The sequence below is a fragment of the Pocillopora damicornis genome, chromosome 4 (assembly GCF_964200805.1).
Source record: "Pocillopora damicornis chromosome 4, jaPocDami1.2, whole genome shotgun sequence".
Lineage (NCBI taxonomy): Eukaryota > Metazoa > Cnidaria > Anthozoa > Scleractinia > Pocilloporidae > Pocillopora > Pocillopora damicornis.
In genome coordinates, this window is record NC_142673.1 from 1,192,433 (window position 1) to 1,215,119 (window position 22,687).

At 37.1% G+C, this 22,687-nt stretch overlaps 5 protein-coding genes across 6 annotated transcripts; 3 read left to right on the top strand and 2 right to left on the bottom strand.

The window, feature by feature from the left end:
- The first annotated feature begins 85 nt into the window (after positions 1 to 85).
- On the top strand, positions 86 to 11,740 carry LOC113672574 (uncharacterized). Of its 2 annotated transcripts, none has more exons than XM_027188877.2 (26): positions 86 to 188; positions 1,076 to 1,193; positions 2,196 to 2,273; positions 2,680 to 2,790; positions 3,268 to 3,424; positions 3,987 to 4,142; positions 4,426 to 4,468; positions 4,726 to 4,826; positions 5,119 to 5,175; positions 5,295 to 5,362; positions 5,635 to 5,831; positions 6,098 to 6,371; positions 6,665 to 6,721; positions 6,825 to 6,878; positions 6,996 to 7,048; positions 7,175 to 7,388; positions 7,507 to 7,743; positions 7,961 to 8,198; positions 8,641 to 8,717; positions 8,790 to 8,831; positions 9,068 to 9,134; positions 9,588 to 9,799; positions 10,148 to 10,202; positions 10,430 to 10,516; positions 10,702 to 10,763; positions 11,160 to 11,740. In XM_027188877.2, exons 2-26 carry the CDS (start codon positions 1,125 to 1,127, stop codon positions 11,463 to 11,465), a joined length of 3,072 nt encoding a protein of 1,023 aa, XP_027044678.2. In that variant the 5' UTR covers positions 86 to 188; positions 1,076 to 1,124; the 3' UTR covers positions 11,466 to 11,740. The 2 variants fall into 2 exon arrangements, with proteins under 2 accessions (XP_027044678.2, XP_089059302.1); XM_089203176.1 differs by lacking the exon at positions 86 to 188 and adding an exon at positions 792 to 900.
- LOC113672573 (anaphase-promoting complex subunit 11) lies at positions 11,645 to 13,272 on the bottom strand. The gene is made up of 3 exons (XM_027188874.2): positions 13,018 to 13,272; positions 12,368 to 12,486; positions 11,645 to 12,164 (listed from the first exon to the last, which is right to left on the bottom strand). Exons 1-3 carry the CDS (start codon positions 13,101 to 13,103, stop codon positions 12,049 to 12,051), a joined length of 321 nt encoding a protein of 106 aa, XP_027044675.2. The 5' UTR covers positions 13,104 to 13,272; the 3' UTR covers positions 11,645 to 12,048.
- On the top strand, positions 13,228 to 15,805 carry LOC113672575 (frataxin, mitochondrial). Its single transcript, XM_027188878.2, has 6 exons — positions 13,228 to 13,496; positions 13,604 to 13,650; positions 13,788 to 13,908; positions 14,371 to 14,398; positions 14,667 to 14,736; positions 14,887 to 15,805. The coding sequence occupies exons 1-6, from the start codon at positions 13,257 to 13,259 to the stop codon at positions 15,044 to 15,046; spliced, it is 666 nt and encodes a 221-aa protein (XP_027044679.2). The 5' UTR covers positions 13,228 to 13,256; the 3' UTR covers positions 15,047 to 15,805.
- Positions 15,123 to 17,716, bottom strand: LOC113672572 (nucleotide triphosphate diphosphatase NUDT15). The gene is made up of 3 exons (XM_027188873.2): positions 17,547 to 17,716; positions 16,362 to 16,558; positions 15,123 to 15,760 (listed from the first exon to the last, which is right to left on the bottom strand). Exons 1-3 carry the CDS (start codon positions 17,696 to 17,698, stop codon positions 15,618 to 15,620), a joined length of 492 nt encoding a protein of 163 aa, XP_027044674.2. The 5' UTR covers positions 17,699 to 17,716; the 3' UTR covers positions 15,123 to 15,617.
- A 32-nt stretch (positions 17,717 to 17,748) lies between these two features.
- On the top strand, positions 17,749 to 22,307 carry LOC113672571 (dynein axonemal assembly factor 4). The gene is made up of 9 exons (XM_027188872.2): positions 17,749 to 17,954; positions 18,059 to 18,343; positions 18,575 to 18,845; positions 19,057 to 19,184; positions 19,575 to 19,678; positions 20,263 to 20,343; positions 20,961 to 21,033; positions 21,127 to 21,232; positions 21,771 to 22,307. The coding sequence occupies exons 1-9, from the start codon at positions 17,832 to 17,834 to the stop codon at positions 21,869 to 21,871; spliced, it is 1,272 nt and encodes a 423-aa protein (XP_027044673.2). The 5' UTR covers positions 17,749 to 17,831; the 3' UTR covers positions 21,872 to 22,307.
- The last annotated feature ends 380 nt before the right edge of the window (positions 22,308 to 22,687 follow it).

The following is a 22,687-nucleotide window of genomic DNA, read 5'->3' on the forward strand; positions in this document are numbered from 1 at the left end:
ATTTCATCGTTCTCTAACACAGCACTAACAGCGCACCAGCGCAAAGTAATTTGGTACCAGTTTCCCGCGAGAGCGCGCCAAAATTGTAGCACGTGACTTGATAACTTTTCGCCCAACGCATGTATTGTGTCCTGCATGTCTGGTGCAGCGGCAAAAGTCTTCGGTTCTAATTTCCAGCCAAACTATTTGTAAGTATCTCTTCCTGTTCGTGGATTTCTAATAAGGAATGGCGTATGTAAAGACAAAGCTTTGTATTTTGAATGGATCTTGCAATTTACGCTTGCGAGGTGGAGAAATATTGTTGCATTTTTTTGCCATACACCCGGGTTTAATTCTACGGAGGAAACGCGAATGATGATGAGCGACTCAAACTATTTTATCTAGCCTTTGAGGAGGAGAAAATCGTTGTGAGATATTTATATCGTCGATGGCCTTGTACAGCTTGAATGTTTAAGTCTGAAACGACGAGTGATGAAACGAAAGCTTGCCTACAGCGGTCGGCACATGTGCAGTTCAAGGGAAATGCCAATGCTGTGGGACTAACAAATAAGGAGTTTCTCTGTGGATGTTTTGGCGATAATTTTTTATCTCAAAGACTATAGTTTTGCTTTCCATTCAGCTGTGAAGAGATTCCATCGAAAAACATAGCTTGATTGTCTTTGACTCGTCTGAAAAGTTGAACTTAAGTGTCAATGTGTGCTTGCTTATCGACGGTGGTCATTCACCAATTTCGATTCGTGACTCATTCGTAGTTCGTTGTCATTTGTGTGTTGACTACATGCCTGCCCTTTCTTCAAAATAGGTTAGAGGAGTAACAACTACTGATAGATACCATCATTTTCTTTATTGTAAGGGAAAGAAATCTGTAATTTCAAGGACTACATTATTGCTAGAAATTAGGTTAAGTATCGACGATGTCTCTGACGTATTCTTGCACTTCCGTTCTCTGAACTCACATCGAAATTTTTCGCAAGGCGGGTTTTAATGTCTCCAAGTACTCGTCAAATCTCCACCTAGCAAGCAGTAATATGTTTTGAATTTCCTCACTCTGCATTTTTTTTGCTCTGTTTCACAGGAACGTTGTACATACCTTGTATATACTGTACAGTTAGGGAACTAGAAAAATGAAAGGAGGAACTACCACTGTACCAACATCACAAAGCAAACACACAGATGGCTTGAATACCAAAAAGGTAGATCTTCAACTCCTGCTTGGTTAATTTACGTTCCTTGTCTCTAGTTATTTAATTTAAGTATAGTTAAGCAATCTTGAAATTCATTATTGATGATAGCTTCTGAGTTCCACCGATACATGACAATTTATGGCGTGCCATAATAATTAATAGACTTTATGTTTATAAATTGATTTTACTTAAGTTCACTTTTTGATTTTGAAAGTCCATAATTGACTGTAAGGTATTTGATATGCTTTGAAATTAAGTTTGAGAGGTAACATACCTGAAATTGAATTCTACGTAATGTAAAACCTTAAAACTACAGTAAGTCAGCAAGTGTAAACAAAAAAATATTGATTTATGAAGCAAGATTATTCTCATTAAGTTTTCTAAATTAGTGAAGTCCTCTTAAGAATTTAACAATCAAGAATAGCCAAATACATTGCCACCAAGTTTGAATTGCCTTTCTTGTTGAAAAAAGTTGTTTTGGTAAGAATCATCTTGCGCCTAAATATGAGTTAGATTCAAACTTTCAAGGAGAAAATTTGATATTGAAATATTTTCAATTGGAGAACTGAAAATGGGAGAGACTGCTTGGGTCAAAATGAAATTTCTAAGTATTATTCATTATACAGGCTACAAACTTTGACAATACCAATGCTTCCAACTGATTTAGGATATCTTGGATTTCTCTCCCTCAACACCAAGACCTATATTGTTTGTTTCTGGAATATAAGGAGGAGGGCTCTTAAGTCTTTCCATCGATGAGGATGTTGTGATAGTTTTATAGCTTAGAGGGGACTTATCTTATGTGTGATATAGCACTTCAACACCATTGTTAGATCATATTAGAAAGTATGAGACAAGTGGTCATGGTAGGACAAGGATTTAATTGTTTCAACAGTTGCTAAATGCTTCATGCATGTATGGCAATCTGACAGGTTCCAGTGCGTGTTATTGTTGTCACCAGTTTTACTGATATTTTTGGGATACATATCTAACAGCTGTTTTCATTTTTAGCCAACTGCAGAACAGATCAGATATGCCCAGCTTCTAAGCACAGAAGATTCTAAAGTGGTGAGAGATAAGATCAAACAGGTATGTTTTATTATATCAGTCCATCATTCACTCTATTGATCATTCAATTAATCAATAAATCAATATCAGGAATCATTCATTCAACTGATATTATTTATCAATCACTGTGAAAAGTTGATGCTCACCTGACAGTGTTGAATTTGATATTTTCCTTGACTTGCATGTAATAAACTTCCACATGGTAACTAGGAAAAGGCTAGGCAAGAAATGGTCCAGTATACATACATAATGTAGCAAAGCATCTTTTCCACAGGTTCTCATAGCTCTCATATGCAGTTTATGTGAGTTACTACAATCTGTTTCAGATGGCTGGTTGCTTAGTGCATATTCTCACCATAACTTGTCCAATTCATGTCTTTGGAACTTGTCGCAGATTGTATCCCAACCTTTTTTTTCTCTTCTTTAGGTGTCAGATGTGACAGGATACAGTTTTGATGTCGTGAGCATTGCACTGCATGATTTTAATTTTGATACAGAAGCCACAATCAATGCTTTGTTAGAGGGAAACCAAGATCAGGTATAATGAAATGTTTTATGTGACTACTAATTAATGGTGGCAACATAGCTTATTATTAGCAGCCAGTATTGTGGACTACAGGAGTGAATTTTTCAAGCATGCTTAGCTGTAAGCGTGGTTTAATTGCTAAACTAGGAATAATTTAAATACAGGATGGGTCACTTGGCCCAACTGTTGTCATTACTTTACCTAAGGTACAACCCCAACATAGTAGTTATAGCTTGACTTGTCAATAGACCTACATGTGGGCACAGCTGTGCTACATATACTTTGACTTCTATTTTACAGGATCACTGGTGGTGTGAAAGCAGTCATTAAAAGTTAGGCTTAAAATTTAAACTTCATTTTGTGGTAAAATCATGGATGAATGATTAGTGTTTGATACATGGACACACCTTGTACTTGTAACATGTAAGGACTTAAACAATTTCATGACACCATGACAATGTGTGTTTTGACCAAACTCTAATTTTGTAGAGTGAATGGGTCATGAGAACAAACAAAAAGAAGAAAAGTCAAACTCCTGTCTCACAAGGCATAGATACAATCATCCCTACATCACAGACAACAAAACCAACAACTACAGCTCCAGTATCTACTAAACCTGCCACGCAACGACCACCAAGAGGCAAAGGTACAAACCATTACTTTTTAGCTTCTCATACCACAGTTCCCCCCCATGATTAAATTTCAAGTGTAAATCAATAGTCAGTGTGATACTAAGAAAGATGTTACAGACATAGGAGAGTGTTGAATTAAGTGTTGGCTGAAATTTAATGTTACATCATTTTCTCCCTATGTTTCTTGAGGAAACATTAGCCAATTAAAAGGAGAATCTAGCAGTCTATCAGATTTCACCAAAGGCTTTTTTCCATATACTCTCTAAAAAGTGAGACAATTGATTGCATGTGAGTTCCATTTTCAGGGATTTGAACTTTTAGCAAGTTTTGAATTTGCAGTTGAGTACTGTTCTGAAAAAGGTCTTTATTTAACAATCAATGTAGAATTTATCATCTTTTTTACTCTTTGTGGTTGAAGAAAGTGAATTATTTGTGAGGTCAAATGACCAAGTTGCTTAATATCCTATGGACATTTTTTCAGTATTACAGGTATAGCTGTAAATGCCTTTGTATCTCATCAGTCAGTTGTTCAGCAATATGTCAATTTCAAAATTGTTTTTTCTTTGCAATTTCAAGGCAGAAACAGACAGAGTGGAGAGCAAAACAACAGTTCAGATAAGGATAATAAGAGTGAAGGAGCAATTCATAACAATAATAGACATCATGGAGAAAGTGGACGTGGAAGGGGCTCAAGGGAAGACAGATGGAATGATCGAAAACCAGGTGGCAGAGGTCTGTTGCATGTGCTTTGTTGGCCTTATGGCTTGTTCTTTTTAGCACGGAAACTTTGTTCTTTTTTAGTGGGACTGAAATAAGTTAGGGTCCAATAATCATGCAAATAATGACTGGTCTGTCACAAGTTAAAGCATCACCAATTTTAAAATAATTGTAACATTCTTTATTGTTTGAAGTTTCTTCTTAATCAGGCTGCCTTCTGTGTTAATTTTGCTCTGTTCATTTTCTTCCTCTGTATTTGTAGTTTTTAATTTTTTTTATCTTCATTGGTTAATAATAGGTGGCCCGCCAAGGAGGGGTGGAAGAGGTGGTGGACGGCCTGGGTAAGAGAACAGCCCTTTTTTTCATTTTGTTTAAGTACAACTAACAAAAAGGCAAATATGAGCTTGGTTATGAATTTAAGAGGGTGGTAATATGTTTTGTCACAAGCATGAGACAAAAAGAAATTCTGAGCCTTCACAAGGATTCACACATCAGACTCTCAGATTCTCACATGTTTAAAGTTTGCTGGCTGATCACTGCATTTGATTAGCAAGATATTCACATGGGTCCTTACTGTCTTTCATTTACAAACATTTAGGAGATCATTCCAATCCCGTGGGCGAGGTAGATCCAACAGATATGGTGGAGGAAACAGGAATGCATCTAATTCAACTGCAGCAAATGGGCCGACAGTGAACGGTATGTTGTAGCAGACAAATGACTAATAACTTGATAGATGTATCATTTTATTTCCTTTCACTTTCATGTTCTTTTTATTTTAATGGGATATTTAGATCTCAGTACTTATATATTTGCCTTAGTTCCAGTATTTGACATGTTAACTCATTTGTCGAAGTATTTTTCAGTATTAAAAGATCTCAGGGGAAAAATTCCCTTTTAAGCCCCCTTATTATTTTGTTATATATTTAAATAGATCCTACAACATAAACCTTTCAGGAATTAGACTTTGCTTCTTGTGTATGTTGAACAGGTACAGAAATGTGGGGTGAAAATGAAGATCATCTTTCAAAAGAGAAAGACACAGAACGTGAGTGATTTGACAAAGTTATTCGCATAGGTCCTTAAGTATTTGAGGAGCATTATGTGGGAAAATCATTACTTTTATTATAACTTGTTGAATTTATCATATTTGTTTTTAACTAACAGAAGCTGAAGAAGTCTCACCTCTGACAACTGAAGAGTGGGAGGTTGAAGAATGGAATCCAGTTGAACAGGTACAACCTAAATGTCTGTCTGATTGCAAAAGCAAATGAACAAATAAAAAGAGCTTAGTGTGGTAGAATGCAACAAACATTGCCTTAGTGGCAAGGGGGATTAATTGATACTGAGACAATTCACTTCTTTCACCAGGATATGTTTACTTTATTGTAGCAGTATTTGCCTTTTGTTTTTATTTCTTCTCTGTTCAGAAGAGGCTTATGTATAACAGTGGCAACCCCTGGGAGGCAGCTGTAAATTTACTAATTTGTTGTATACTCCTTTTCAGACAACAACATCAAACACAAATGATACGTTGTTCAACAATACTTCTTCCTCTCACTCATGGCCAGCAAATGCAGATAGCTCTGTAGTCTCATGGGATGTGGACAGGCCTACAGTTCCTAGCTCAACAGGGCCAATGGTGCCAACCTCAGACAGCAGACAGAAGGCTCCAGAGAGCACTGCTCCCTTTACTCCCGAGAGGTGAACCTTGACTTGACTGTTAAGAGTAAAGAAACCAGAGGCCCAAAGCTTTTAAGAACAAGGGAAAAGGCTGTAAGCTTACCTAGGGCCACTACAGGGTTAAAAAACTGGAGTGTAAATATGTTTGTTTAAAATTTTTAGAATTAGTTTTTCTGACAGAATCTGGAAACAAAAACAGATATTGCTCTGAAAATAGATACCATAAATTTACCTCAAGAAGGGCATTCTGTTTTAAACCCTTCCCAAAATTTCCAAATCTCTTTCAGCGTGGACATGGCCATAATACATTCAAAGCTGGCTACAAATCAACCCACAGGCAAAGATCAGTTCTCAGCGGTGGACTTTTCAATGCCTCGTATTCCTCTGCCTGGTGAGTTTCGTAACTTGCACAATAGCCGTGACACTATCAGTAAGCTTCTGGACAAGGTTGTTCTGTCTTCCTCTGTTGGAGTGGTGCCTCAGAGTTCCTCAACAACAATTCAAGCTCAGCCACAGAGGCAGCCCCGCACAAGCAGACCAAAGAAGTCACAGAAAAGCCAGGTGAGTACTGCAACAGCACCTTATTAACCTGAATTTTTAATGAAAACAAAACACACTAGTTTTATGTTTCAAGGAGCTCAAGGTAGTGATAGTTATTTCTGAAAAAATGCACTTCAAGGAATATGGCTTCAAATTCAATCTAGGTGGAAGTTTGATTCATTCAAGTTTAAGTAAGTAAGGTTCTACTAATATTTTTTTTGGGGGGGGGGGGGGGGAAGATAGGTTATAAAACCAGCTTAGCAATTCAACATTAACCAGGGTATGAGGCTAACTTTGTTATTTTTCATTTGTAGATTCCATTGCAAGCTGTTGAGATGCCAGGGACAATGGTTGACAATCTTGATGTGCAGGTAAGTGTCCTGTGCCCTGAATGTATTGGGTATTGGTGACTCAATCAATTAAATTAAAAGTACTTAATTGCCTCAATAATGCACTGATTTGGTTTGTTTTTAGTTTGGAAATTTAGAGTTTGGTGGTGATTCTGTTAGCAGCCCACGAAAAAAAGAGGTAAGTTGTAATACAAGGCCATATGCTGTTTGAGCAGAAAATATTTTTCCTATAGAATGATTTTGTTTCACTGCTTCATTTGATTCTGCATTGACATAATTTTTTTCTTCCTGTTAGGAGTTCCCTGCAAGTTTGCCCATAGTTGGAGACACAAAGTCTGATGAACAAAGGTGAATAAATTGCTCTATGTCAGAATGGGGGAAAACTGTATTATTATTCATGATGTTAACATGCAGCAGTTAATCATTCACAGTGAGTTCAATTATATTAAGTAAATTAATTTTAACTACGTTTAGCTCAAGCAGTAGCAGTGAGTCATCAAGTCCACCTTTGGAACCTCAGCATACTGTGACAAGTCTGCCGTCTGCTTCCATCACCAAACCTATCACAATAGCGACTTCAGCCTCAGCTTCATCAAGTGTGACAACACAAGAGGAGAGTTCACCTCGACATTTTCAGCACCCATCTCCTCGAAGTCAACAACAGGCACTTGTGTCTCAAGTAACCAAGGTTTGTGGAAAAAGAATGAAAAATTATGTCATTACATCCTTGTGGTTATTTAAGACAAAGTGATTAAAGTGCATCAGATCCTATGATATGAGGTAATTATCATTTTCTTTCCTTGCAGCAAATCACACCAGAGCCAATTCCACTACCTCCACAGCTTGACTCAAGTGTCATTTCAAGCAAACCGCCTCTTTCAGATGATCAACAGAAATCTTCCCCCAGTCTGCAATCCTCTGCCATTCCATCCCCTTCCCTCAGTGGAGCCAATCTGACTCAAACAGGCTCCTCATCTCCATTGAGACCAGGGTTGTCTTCATCAATACAGAAAGATATCACCCTCGAGACAAGACCATACCAGGTAGAGGTTCTTCTCCAAAGTTGAAGCTCATTTGATTCATAAAATTAATTAAATTAGAGTTGAAAGGAAGAAGTGCCAACATGTTAGCAAATATCATTGCATTCTGTTATTCATTCCAAATGCTTTTTATTGTTGCTGCTTCTTTCGTGTCCTTGGTAACTTGTATAGATGTTTATTTACAGCCTAAACTTATGTATAACTTTATTGTTTCTTTCAGAAACATCATGTTACTCAACCAACAGTGCCATCAACTAAAGATAAGCTTGGAACTAGTTCACTGACTAGCTCTGCTGTGTCAACTGCAGTGCAGCGGAATGATCTGTCCTCTGTAGAGCCACTCCAACCCCCTCCTGGGGTGCCTGTGCCCCCATCAGTGAACCAGTCAACAGCTTCTACATCATCAGGGTTCACTACAGTTACCATGTCAGGCACAGGCAAACCAGTGTCTCATACCAGTATGTAACTTTGGTCTGAGTTACTTTCAGTATCACCCTTTCCCAGGTTTATGTTGTGGTTCAAAATTTCTCTTGGTTTAAAATGTTCCCCCTTATTTCATTTTTTATTTTTGTCTTTTTTTTTCATATTGATTGTTATCCTGTTAAACAAAGAAAACTTCAAATTGAACTTTTGTGGAAATTGAATGCCCATACCTGTAAGCACTGCTTTAACCATTGCTTGTTTTCCTCCAATTTTTCCCTCTTCACAGAATGGCAGTTTAGGTCACTGATTTAAAATAGATGTTTAAAAATTTGATTAAAAATCACACAAGTAATAACTTATTTTTACATGTACCTACAAGTATAAATGAGTCCTGCATTTTGGTAAGGGATGAAGTGCAGTTGTCATGACAATAGAAATTAAACTAGGGCATATTTTTTCCTTTTCCTCAAATTTTAGCTAAGCCATCATTACCTCCTGGAGTTTTGCCATTAAACACTCTTTATGGAATGCAGCAAGGCCTTATTCATGCTTATGTAAGTATACCAATAGACTGTTTCCAAGGAAATTTATTTTGTGCTTATTATTGGTGCTATTTTATCTTGCAGCCCCTTCCATATGGTTACGAAGATCTTCAAAGACTACAAATGGTAATTATTGTAATTATGCTTCATAAAACAGTTCAGTTCAGATTTCATTATTTTATCATGTCTCAGAAATAAGTGAACTTTAATATTGCTCCTTAAATCAAACCTTTTTGACTAAGGGAACAGAATCACTTAGGATTGTGCTATTGAAATATCAAATTACATCACATAGAGAATCTATAACTACAGAGCAGTGGTAGTTCATGGAATGTACTAACACATTTGCTCTTTATCTGCAGTCACAATACTATGACATGCCTGCTTTCCAAGCAGCTGGTAGGGATGGCCTGTCAACAACATTTCATGGTAAGACACTTCTGTATTCCAGAGAGGTATTCATCAAAGGATGTGAACCACTCTTGCTAGGTAGCAGGTTAGCACCCTGGTCGTCCTAGTGAGGGAATCCTTTTGACTTGTCTGATGGGCATTTAGGGGAAAGTTCGATATGAAATAAATCACCAACAAAGGAATAACCAATCCCAAGGATCTGAATGGCACAAGATCCCATTGTGGATCACTTTGGAAGTGAAAAGGAAGGGAAACAAAGAATAGGACCACAGCAGATTTGAAAATTGACTTCCCATGGATGTTTTGTGTAAAATTTTATTTGTGACTTTTTAAGAGTATGGGTTTGATGTGCTCTTTGATTTAGACTCAGTTTCTTCCATCAAACTTTTGAGGAAGGCTATGTTTAAACTCACTGGGAGCTTATCATTTCTGTGCTCATGGGTACTTGAACACTTTATTTTTGTTTGTTAGGAGATCAAAAGTTTGGGCGGACTGATACATCCTCTCCAGTTCCTTCATCCCTGAACCAAGCTGTGACCCTTCCTCAACCTCATCTTCAGCAGCAGGCCTTTATAAATGCAACAACTATGCCACATCCTTATGGTTATGGTGGACTAGCATTCTACCCAGGGGCTGGAATGATGGCAGGGGGCTTCCCTGCTTACACTGCTCCTATGTATCAGGTAAATAGGGTTGCATGATTCAAGTTATGAGATTGGTGGTAGGGGAAGGGAACTCTTGAAAGTTGGACTGGAAAACAATTCTAATTTGCATGTCCTGTCTTTGTAAAAAAAATTAGCAAACAAAAACAGAAATTCCCCAAGTAATTTTGGGTAATTTTAATATTTTTTAGCATTAAGCACATTTTAAAGTAGTCTCTGACAGGAGAGTAGATTGTTGTTATCTGGTAAAGAATATGGAGGATAACAGTATCTTTTTCCAGAGAAGACAGAGATAACTGAAAATGCTGGGGAATGAATAAAAGCAGGATCTGAGACTTTATTTAAATCATACTGACTCTTCTTCAACAGATGCCAACAAAAACTCATGGGAATGCATCTCAGTATCAGTCTGGTTACACCTCAGGTCAGCATGGCAGTTATACATTTGCATGCGATATGTTAGTTATCCACCTGGTATCAGGTCTATTATAAATCTTGGGATTTTTTTGAAACTCAGATACTTCTGAATTGAAGTACTTAATATCTATTTTTTTAATTTTTTGAAGCTTTCACTGCCTGTTGTCAAACTACTCCTGTCTTTTTCAAGTTGGTTGTCTACAAATTAAACAGTTTTATTTCTTTTGCCTCTAGGGTATGATGATTTAGGTCAGACACATGACTTTGGGAAGTCTGGTTACCACACTTCAGTTTCACCATCACAGAATAAATCTAATTCAGGTTTGCGACTTTCATATTAGTTATTTAGTACTGGTAATATTAAGAGATAATTTATCAGTTGTACACGGTGAGTTGATGAATCAGTTCAACTGAGGAATATCAACACATCCATCTGATAATTTTTCTTATTGATAAGATCATTTTTTGCACATGTTAAGCTTATGAAATTTTTTTTCTGTTGACAGGTCCAGCTGTAAGTAGTGCTTCAGATCTCTCAGGAGCTTCTTACAAACCCCAAGTTGGAAAGGTAAAATATTGTTTATTTGCAGTGTTCAAAGTAAATGATGATAAATTTATTTATTTGTTAAGGAAGGAAATTCACTGGGTTAGTAATCAGAAGATGTTTCTTTGGCCACATTTCTCTTATTTATCTGTGACACTTTCTTTAGGAGACAGTTAAGGGTTATGTCAAAGGACCCAACAATAAAATGTTTGCAAATACACTCAGTGGAAGATTCAATTCCCACCTATAAATAACATTTATACAAGTGTTGGCATTCTCTATTATTAGGTGCTTGTCAGTATCGCAAATATTAACCTCTTATCATTAGGCAACTTTAACTAATGGGTCAAAAGTGGTTTAGTTTGTAATGACCATTTTTTTTGCTTATAGTAATGTGAAATACTTTGTTCCTTTTTTCAGTTCAACGACAACAAACCATTTATGGGTGGTACACCTCCACCACCAGCGTTAAATCTGTCCATGACAGGACAGCATGGTCCTTTGGGAAGCTATCCACATACAGGACACCCATTCATGTCAATGATGACCCCTGTACAGCAACACCACCCACCATCCCACTACCACCACCATATGCCTCATCATATGGAAACAGGCCAGCCTGGATCATCTCAGAGAGGGTCTCAAGGACAGGGACCTAAACAAGGGCAGAATAAGGGTCATCAGGGTGGCTACCAAGGATCAGGGTTCTGGTCTGGAACAAATTGAATGGAGCTTACTGTGATTCACTCAAACTGAATTGTTTGCAGTGTAATATTGATGTGGTGCTGGTCTGTTCCTCCTAAGCTAGTGTGAATTGTGTTCCCTAAGAGTAAAGTTATTTCAAGACCTTTTAGGATGTAAATGATGTGTACAGGCCCCCCTTAAGGAAAAAACAAGCATGTAAATGTGTTTTGCAATAATTTAATGTTTTCTTAGGTAGCCACAGCAAGCATTTTACAGATTGTAATCTTTGAAATAAACATGGATAATTTACAATGAAAGTAGGGATATTTTGTTTTGTCTTTAAAAAAGCACAAATTTCCTGATGAGTTCAGATATAAGCTCATTATGTGGAAGTGTACTGAATTTATTTTCAACAGACAAGTCAGCTTTTGGACTACCTCTTCACACTTGCACTTTGCTTTAGTTCTGATCAAAGTTACTTCCTGTTCTCCTAACTATCCCCTAATCTATCAGCATCCATTCCTCACTCCGTGAACAGCTGAAGAGAGCAAACACCATTCTCAAGGCATCAAACCAACAACCTTAAAAGCCAGTTAAAATAGTGAGTAGTTTATGAAGCACATGTCTATTCCTTGAATTGCCACTCCTGCCTGCACATCGGGCACAGCTGTTGATGCAGCTGCGAGTTTAGCCATTTAAGAATACAGTGCATGTGAAAGACATGAGAACAACGACCCCAAACTGAAAGAGGAAATGGATAGTTGAGTCTTGCAAAGGTATCTCCTGGTTCAAGATCACATGTTATAAGAAAGTATCACCTGAATAGTCATATTTGTATTGCAAGTATTGATTTCAACAATTATGTCACAACCTGAAGTGAGAGCTGAAAATTCTATCACTTGCAGAGTAATGCAGCTTGCTTGAACAAAACATTGTGATCTTACCTAAAGGACAGTCATCCCCTGGTATCTTGCAGTCTGGACAACAACCATCAAATGCCATGCGACAAATACCACAATTGTCATCATTGGCAACCCAGCGCCATGTGGCCACACCAGTCCACCTAAGGAACACATGATCACATTTATGTCTGAGTGGGGTAATTTAAGATCAAGCAACCTTTCACAAGCTACAGCCATTCACAGGCTTGAGGTTATTCCAGTTTTCTTGGCCTAATATTACTACTTATTAACAGTACCATTTTGTACTACATTTTACTTGAAAATGATTTAAACCTACATGTCTACATGGGACTGATGCACCCTAGACACTTTTACATGTAATGTGGGTGGCAATGACAGAAAGGGTTCTTTGGTCACAACTTTCACTACAGCTGGTAAGTGGGGAATAATCTTAATAATTTTCAATAAAGTACAGTAGACCTAAGCCAAACATGAAGGAGGGGAAATCTCGCCTTCCCTGTCCCACATAATCATCTTCTTAATACAAAAAAACTTCCCCTATCATTTCACCTAAATTTTTCGACAGATGATAGGTAATTATGGTTGCTAATTCCCACTTAACATCGAAATGGCCTCAAGAGCTATGTGGTCCGAATAATAGGAGTGTTAAAAGCCAAGTTGTTTGTACTCACTCTGAATGGTGACAAAAGGATAAAATTAAAAGAATCAGCCATTTGATGAATTTTTCGTGCAACAGCAGGATCAAGAAGTATGCCATATCATAAGAGAAAAGAAAAAGCACATTGCAAATACGTAAGATTTAAAAATTATTTCTATCTAATAGAGCATGAAACAAAGTCAAATTAGGTTAAAGTTTCGCGAAAAGGCCACTTACGCTTTACTTTGACTTTCATACTCTGCCACTTTCAAAATGGCCGCGGGAACTCTGGACCCAGGCTCTCTCTCCCAATTAGTAAGAACGCCTGGCCAATTTCGACATTTTTATGGCAAGGGAACAGTTTCTGCCATGATTGCATTTCGACGCATTCGTTTCCTTAAAAACTTTAGTGTAAGGACTGTGGCATTCTACTCTGTTATTTCCAGTAGAAGTAGCTTGATTCTGTCTGCAAGTAGAAGACCACATGTTGGGCTGCTGTCGAAAAGACTTCAGGTGAAACCTTCCGTGGTTTAGCTTCTTCTTTTATTATTTCCAGCTGTTTCTTTTGCAATCAAATTGACCTCCTTTCAAACTTTTCACAACAATTTGAACAATTTCAGCTTGACCAAAGAAGGATTTCCCTGACAAGAGCGTTCAGTACCGAAAGGTTTGTATCCTGGTTTGTTCATTCCAATGTAAAATATTAGAATATGTTTTTTTTTTTTAATTACTCCTACAATATGAAATTCTCCGTGCCTGTTTCTATGTCAGAGATAACTGGAAATTGCACTTTGATACTTTCAGCACTCTAGATGAGTTATCTTACCACAGTATCGCAGATGAGACACTGGATGCCATAGCTGAGTTATTTGATGACCTTGGTGAAAGCCTCTCAAGCCCTGCTGACTACGATGTCCAGATGAGTGTAAGTGTCAATTGAGTTATTATAGATCAATGTTCATGTATTGCACAATCCAGTGGTTCACAAAGTGACTTAGCATTCACTTTCCTTGATGACATTTCTCTCCTGCAGAGAAAAGGTAAAAGGAACCAAGCATATTTAGGGGATATTTTCTTTTTTAAATTCCATCCACTACTTGAACCAGAATTGATCTATTTGGAAGTGTCAAATAATTTTAAAAAATGGCAGGGTGCTTTTCTCTTCAGCTGTTTATCACCTGTTTATTACCTTGTAATTCTTGTTAAAGTGTTGGACACAGAAACAAGAATTTGGGAAAATTCAAAACAAGAATCCAGAACAATATATTAGCTATTTCAGGTAACCATATCAATCACTTTGTTATCATTCAAAAAAAAAACAACAACAATTAAACAATTTAAAATCAATTAGTATCTCAGGGCTCACCATGTTCTTTTTTCTTATTAGGATGGAGTCCTTACAGTCAACTTGGGAGGTAAAATTATTTTGTTTTTATTACACAAATTAAAGATAATTCTCATCCTTGCCCAATATGTATATTCTTAAAAAATTCTTGAACTCTAAGTCTCTCGTCTGCCTTCTCTTTGAAGTGAGGTTTTTCCAAGTGATATCATTAAACTCTAAATCATCCCAGAGGTATCTGAGAACTAGCTTGAGACATATGTAAAGGCAACTGAGTCATATTATACATGTAATTGTTTGCTTAAAAAAAGAAGAGGTTTGATTTAATTGTGTTCTTTCAGCTGGACGTGGTACCTATGTGATCAACAAACAAAGCCCTAACAAACAAATATGGTTGTCCTCTCCAACAAGGTAAACAAGAGACATTTACTCTAGGTCTACCTTTTCACTCTACTTGTACAAACTTACTTTTCTCAGCTTTTTTCATCATGCACTTCTTTTTTAAACTTTTTGGAGATTACTCAGAATTGTTAAAATTCTGTCTATTCTGTTAAATTTCAGTGGTCCCAAGAGGTACGATTTCAAAGATGGTTCCTGGATATATACACATGATGGTGTTTATCTTCATGATCTTTTATCATCAGAGATTTCTGCGGCACTTGGACATGAAGTGGACTTTACTTCACTAACATATGGTGGAGCAGATGGAAAGCTTAGTTGATAAAGAAAATTAACCAATAAAAAGCTAGGCATTCATTTTCACAAGTTAGCTCACAATAATTACTACATAAAGACCATTACAGCTTGGAAATCATCTTTATTTATGGCAATGTTAAAAACTTCTAAATTATCCAAAGCCTGTTATCTAATATTAACACAGAATGTTTGAAAAATGTGCTGAGGAGTAGTACTCAACAATAAGTTTCAACTCAATTATTTTGAACTTAAGAGCCAAGATTGTAAAAGACTCTACTGGTAGTAAGGGTAATCAGATAATTTTTCCACAAAAATGTCAACAGAGAAAGTGCTTATGTGCAAATTGAATTTGCCTTTATCATAAAAAGTGATGGTATTTTCTTACAAAAATAACTTGTATTGAGCTTAGATTCATTTATTACTCAAGTGCTGGAGACTATTCCTTGCAATAGTTTTGTCATTTTCTGTTTTCTTTTTAAGAATGTAATCTTTATACTTAAGTTGTTCTTAATTTCGAAATTTCATCCCTGCATCTGATGACATTAACTAAAACACAGTGTTTGATGTCTCTTGTATCATGAACATTGTGTATGGTTCTAATTAGAACAAATGCTAAACAGTGCAGAGTCAATGTGACCATGCTTTTCATTGTCAAATGGTTGGTATCCCTGTAGTCTTGCTCTTCTGAGAGGTTCAAAGAGTGGAGAAGGGAATGAGTCCCAGTCATACCAATCCCAACCTAAAGACAAAAACCAAGCAAATAAATAATTAACAACTTATATCACTTCTACAGACTCTTCCTTTGTTTATTGTACTGTGTAGATACTAAGTGACTGATTGCTTATGCAATGATAACAATAATAAGTTTTGAAAATGGGAAATGCAGAGGGTTAGTGGTGGATTAAGTGGCCTGGGTTCAAGAAGTGGCTGGGTTGCTGCATTGTGTTCTTGGTTAAGACACTTAGGTCTGATTATTTAAACAAAGCTTAACTGTTGTTTAACAAAGCTGTGTCCTAAACAATCCCTCAATTTAGCTGAACCTTTTATCTAACCATCTATTTATGTGAACAGCCTCAAGAGGGCTAAAAGCTAACAGTGGAATTTAACTTATAAAGAAAGCCTGAGGCCCGCTGATTACGTAAAACTGTGGTTTGGGTAAGACCTCCTGCAAACTGATGCAGAAACTGGACAAAAATTGGGGGTAACCTTCAGAAGGAATGACATTCTGTTCATCGCAAAAAGAGAGACATAAGTCCAAGCTTTGTGTTACATAAACTGATATAATTTCTAGCAGGGTTTGCTTTCTAGCTGAAGAGTAGATGTTTTCTTTCTCCCCTCACCTTCACACTTGTCTGGTTCCAGGTTCTCTGGTTCTTTTGCCTGGCTGTTATCAATTTCTCCTTTCATGAAAATTGTTATGTAATGGTAATCCTCTTCAGGAACAACTGCATTAACTACAGTTCCAAATGAAACATTCTTAATCTTCAGTCCAGTTTCCTCTAATGTTTCTCTTGCTGCACATTCAGACCATTCTTCACTGTTAATAAATTCAGAAAACTTGATATGATCACAGCTGGATCACAGCTGGCTCACAGCTGATTGCTGGCTGAGTGATAAATTAAAGAATCCTTACACAGGTTAATGTTGGAAACTGAGTCAAAGTTCTTGCTGCCAGAATTTATGAAAATGCCTTGCAAAGCAGATATTTTAGATGTTTTGTGGAGTGTTACTTTGCTCTATTCTCATGTAAATATATCTCTCAATGAAAATCTTGATTGTATCCATGTTCAACTGTTAACTACTTGAAATTCCTTGAAAAGCAGATATTTTAGATGTTTTGCAGAGTGTTACTTTGCTCTATTCTCATGTAAATATATCTCTTAATGAAAATCTTGATTGTATCCATGTTAAACTGTTAACTACTTGAAATTCCTTGAAAAGCAGATATTTTAGATGTTTTGCAGAGTGTTACTTTGCTATATTCTCATGTAAATATATCTCTTAATGAAAATCTTGATTGTATCCATGTTAAACTATCTCTGGGTCAAGGAAAAATCCAAGTGAAAGCTTCTTTATAATATATCTTTATGGGATGGACTATTCCAAAAGCTATGGTGGATGAGTGAAAGAGTAAGAAAGATGAACATTTTAAAAGTATAGAAAGCAAGTAAATCATGTATAGCAGGTACTTGAGGATAAACCAATGCATTGACTCTCCAATTCATTTTGCTTGGAGCATAAATTTGAGGTGAAATTTTTAGTCTGCTAATTATTCCCACGCCCCTCCCCACCACTCCCGCTTCCCACCTACCCCCAACTCCACCTCACCAACTGGCATGCGCTGTAAAACCAAATTCTCAAGAGAGAGGTCCATTTCGAACCAATGGTTGACGCATTTTAACTACACCTCCCACTAAAACGGAATCAGCCCATTTGATAGCATAGGCAGGATGGCAGATAATAACTTACATAATCGTGTATTTTGCAATTACCGGTAATTTATAACACAGAGTAATATTTCTCACCCGAATTCCAAATGTCCCCCAGGTAACCCATACTTCCCACTTCCCGATGAGCCTTTCCTCTGTCCAACTATGACACAGTTAGGGTGATCAGATGAGATTATAAACACGCCAACACCGACACCGACTTTACGTCGAGCGCTTTTGTCCGCCATCTTTGAAGTTGGCGCGAAATAAGAGTTGTAAGAGATCTGGGAACTGCTTAGAAACGCGCCTGTAAGATTTTGTATTTATGGACGACTACGAGATGATAATTTTGCAATGATTTAGGAGAAGTAGTAGGCAAAAATGCCGATACAGGTGAAGGACTACGTTTGGGAGGAGACAGATGAAACGGTTTTGATTACTGTTCCTTTGAAAGGAGTGCCGTCAAATCGAGTGGATATTTTTTCAATTGATGATTATATCAAGGTTAGTTGTGAATGTGTGCAGTCTGTTAAGATAGATTGAAATGGGAAGAGTTCCCAATGTCACATTTTATTGAAGAGAAAATATTAATAGAGTATCGCCCATAGGCTAGCTATCCTCCGTATATCTTTGAAGTCTGTCTGTTCGGTGAAGTCGAAGATACTAAGAGTAAGGCAACATTTGGCAGTGGAGTTGTCAAGTTTCAATTATTAAAGAAGAGCTCATCCAAATGGAATCAGTTACATGCATCAGAATCAGAGGACAAGGAATTCATGAGAAAGAAACGAGAGGAAGCTGTTGGTAAGGCGCACGAGAGAGCTGAAAAAGAAAAGCAAAGAAAAGCAGCTGAGAAACGAGAACAAGAAAAATTGGCACTTCAAGAACAGATGAAGGTTTGGTGTATAAAAATTCTGTAGAGATAGCGATCATGCATAGCACTAGTTTTCCTTTAAACTGATTGTAGAACAGTTTGGTCTGAAATGATGTGCATGATTTCCAAATGCCCTGTGCAAGTTCAATACAAGATCACAAGTATAATTTCAGACCAAAATTAATCAACACAGAATTCTAGTGTCTCTTTATTAACAAAAGACTAAAACTTCTTGTGTTTGTGTAAATGTCAGCTGGAACAGGAAGAAAGAGCTCGAATAGATGCCATAAAGGAAGAAGAACGTAAAAAGGCAACTGAGGCCATTGAGAGATGGAAAGAAAATCAAAAATTGCAGCCTACAAGCATAGAAGAAGAAAAAGTCACTTCAAACAGTAATGTAAATCAATATGAAGACACCAACATGTCAGCCACAAAAGCTGACCTAGAGGTGGGAGAGTATCAAGAGCCACTTCCAAAACCAGCTGCAAAGAAACTGGCTCCTTACAACAAAGAAAGGACAAATGGTACGACTGTCAATTTTTATGGTGTTACCCGCTACAAAATTAAGGGGATTGGTAGAAAATGAAGGTAGCTTTTTAAACCTTCTCATAATCTCTTGTTTCCTTTTCTTTGAGATCTGTTGTTTACTAACCATGCACATGTATTTATTTGAATGATACTCTTTAGTTACCTTGCTCCAGTTTGTTGTTCTGACAATGTAGTCTCCATCTTTAGAAAAAAAGAAAGACTTCCTTGAAAAGACAGTTCCAGAACCAAGGGCATCTGGCTCCATTTCAGTGTCATTCACTCCTCGTGTTTTCAAAACAGCTGCAAGAGAATCCAAAGCACCAGAAGAAGAAGAGGTAACTCATCTTTATTGTCAGTTTAATCTGTAAGTCACAGTCTTCCTCCAGTTTTTATTTTTGTTTGTGTGTGATTGTTTCTACTCCAGTTTCTTATGATAATCATGTAATGTTCATTAAGGAGCTATTCTATGGTGTACAGCTCTGTAACTCTGAAACAGACCATCCACCACCACCCCCCGCCCCCTCCTCCCCTGCCTCTCAGGTCTTGCATTGGTCTAAGCATCTCACATTTCATAGTATAGGGTGTGAGATGAAAATTAATGAAATACTTCCAATTAAAGAGTTGACCCTTAACTTAGGGATCAGACATTTGACACCATTAGAATTTGTGAGGATCCAATCCTTTCTGTTCAGTGGTTAAACATGAAGATTTGTTTTTGTTCATAGTGGCTGAAAAAGATGGCTAGTGCAAGCCGAAAAACAGATACTACCAACACTGATGCTGTTGACATGGAAGAAATGAACCCAGTGTGGTTAAAAGACAAAGGAATGTGAGTTTGCTCCCTTTACACCCCAACATCAGTATAGTTACATATTCTCCAGACTGTCTTCTAGATATTTCCTATGAATTGTGAATGAGAATTAGTATAAAAATCCAGAGCTTCTTTAATCAGTGATCATTCTCTTAATTCTCATGACTTTGTTGTTTGATTCAGCCATGATTCTGTTAGGGAGAAAATTAAATTACAATCACTTCTATGGCTAAAAGGGTTACAATGAAGACAGGGTAGATGATATCTTAACTGGTATAAAACATACAACAAAAATGGACAAATGAGCAAAGAAAAGAAAGGAAGAAAAGAACAAACTTCATCACAGGAGGGAGGTATGATCAGAGCATATCACTGTAGAATGTTTTGAAAACAAATCCATAGGTATCACAACAACCCACATGAGCTCAAAGTTGAAACTAAGCAAATGCCCTGAAGCTAGTGCAAATGATCAAAACTGCTGAATATTACTTATCTGAATTTTTTCCTTTTACTTTTAACATTCATTAAGTAGAATTTTGTTGAACTTAAAAAGTACTCTTAATTTTTCTCTTAATTTTATGTTTTTGACGTTCCGTTGGCAGTGGGTTTTACAAGGCTGGAAACTTTGTAGCGGCTATCAATGCATTCACAGCAGCCATCGTACTGGATGACTCAATACCATCGTATCCTTTAACTGAAGAAAACTAGTTTGCTATCACACTCTTTCCCAGTCCCAAACCGTCTGTTACCTTTCTCTCCTTAGCTCAGTTCAAAAGAGTAGCTCAAAAAACAGTTCTCAGAATACTTCCCCATCTCATATTTGATAGCAATTAGTTTTAAGGAGGAAAGCTTTGCGAGAGAGATTGAAACGCTTTCTGGAAGAACTACTTAGATATAAAGACTATGACCTCACTATTTTCGCAAATCATCCAAAGATAAACTTACCCCGGTCTTAGAAAAAGTTCAAAGATAAGAATAAGACAAGTTCACCAAAATATTAAGATCGTGACAAATTCAAAAAGAGCACCGTATCATCTTAATGCGAGAAAACGTTGGACATAGGGGGAGAAGGGAAACGGTGGCCGAGGAAGAAAAAAGATCCGCCTTGTTTTTGTATTTTTTTTTTATCACGTCTTTTTCGTCAGTTGTTGAACTACTTGTTACACAAATAAGAACGCCTTTTAATGAAAAGAAATATAATCACGAGTGTTTTTGTAACTTGGATGCGACAACTTAGACAAATACGGGGTGTAGCAAAATACTCGGATGAAAATGAGATTCTCTCCTTGACTTTGTGAAGGTTATATTCTAACCGTGCTGCATGTCATCTTCAATTGAAACAGTACAAAGAGTGCATTCAAGACTGTACAAGTGTAAGATTCTCTTCGAGTTTTCAGCTTCTATTTTTTAGTACAAAGTGAGTTTTATTTCATTTGAGTTTACTTCTGATGACGTTCGTTCCACAGTCACTAGAACTCCTTGTTCCTCCGGTTCCGGCCAATTGTGCTTCCAGATGTAAAGCGCATGTCAGACGAGGCACCGCGTACATGCAATTACAAGAATACGTGCTCGGTGGGTGAACGGGTTTTCATTACGGTTTTCATATAACCTCGGAAATTATAGTAAACTTGGAGAAGTCTGACCGTAATTTACACTTGAATGATTAAACAAGAAAGGGCTCCATTATTCGCCAGTGTTTGGGATTTCTGACGTTATAGTTTTTGTGTATTATACACGCCTTTTTTTTGGGTGTAACGACAGCTTTTTGAAGAAATCGTTTGGTTAAAGTGCGAGGTCGTGTTATAAATCATTGCATAGACTGCCACTAAGCAGATGATTCGGTCACAGAATAACAGTGTACAGCCGCCCTTAAAGAAAAAAATTAAGGAGTTGACAGACCCTAAAAGAGCACCAGCTTTCGCAGTAGCAACTCTGACATATCTTTTAAAGGGGTTATCAGCTTTTTTCTTTTTTGTTTTGTTTTGTTTTTTCATTGAACGTGAAACAACATCAGAACAGAGATTAGAAGAATTTTGCAGTAGGAAGGCCCCAAACATGAGTATCGACCTTGGTTTCATTTTATTTGTTTTCTTAATTTATTTTCTTTCAGCTCTTCAAGACTATGAATCAGCTCTCAAGCTTGACCCCAAAAACGTAGACCTGAAGAACGACTCAGAGAGAATAAGAAAGATCATTCAAGGCTCCACATAGCTTCAGAATAAATTATGTCATCGAATGATGATGAAAAAGTCGCACTTTCTGTAAGAGTCTGATGCTTTCGGTCTGAGGAATAGTTCACTTTGATGAGCGAATGAACCTTAGACCTGAAATTCAACAATGGACAGCGATTTGTGCGTTAAATTATTTGTACAGGGTTAAACTGCTCTATGACTTAGCTGAAGCATACGCAATGTTGAAAAAATCAATGAAAAATTTAAATTTAAAGTATCTCAGCAACCATTGATGTTTTGGAAAAGGTGAAAATTCCACCGACAGATCACCTCACCGTTCGCTTTATCCCGAGATCAAGACTCGAGAAATCAAAGAAATAAAAATATGTGATTCTCTTTACTGTACCAGTTTGCTTTCTTCCCCTCAATAGAATGTCAATTTTAATAAAGAAAAATGCCCATTCAAACTCTGAAAATTGTGACAGTATTTTTACTCTTAATAAAGAGGACAAGACGTGAAAAAAACTTTTTTTTATATACAGAAACTCTTCCAACCGCAAAATAGTTTACGCGTGCCAAACAGTTTGATGCTCATTTTCATTAAAGTGCGTCCAGTTACCGAGCCTTTCTTGCCGAAACTGTGACTCTTTCCGGAGTAAGCTTGAAGAAAAGGTTCAAACTCTCATTTTTGTGGCTAACAACCGTGTAACATCTCCAGTATTGAGTTTCTACTCATTAGACGTTTGCCTTAAATACCTGAGGTACTTTTCAAGTTAGACTACGAGCAGTCCCTCCTTTCGGGCGAAGTCCGTCGCGCGAGTCAGAAAAAATTAGTGGAAAAAAAATTGATGTACTT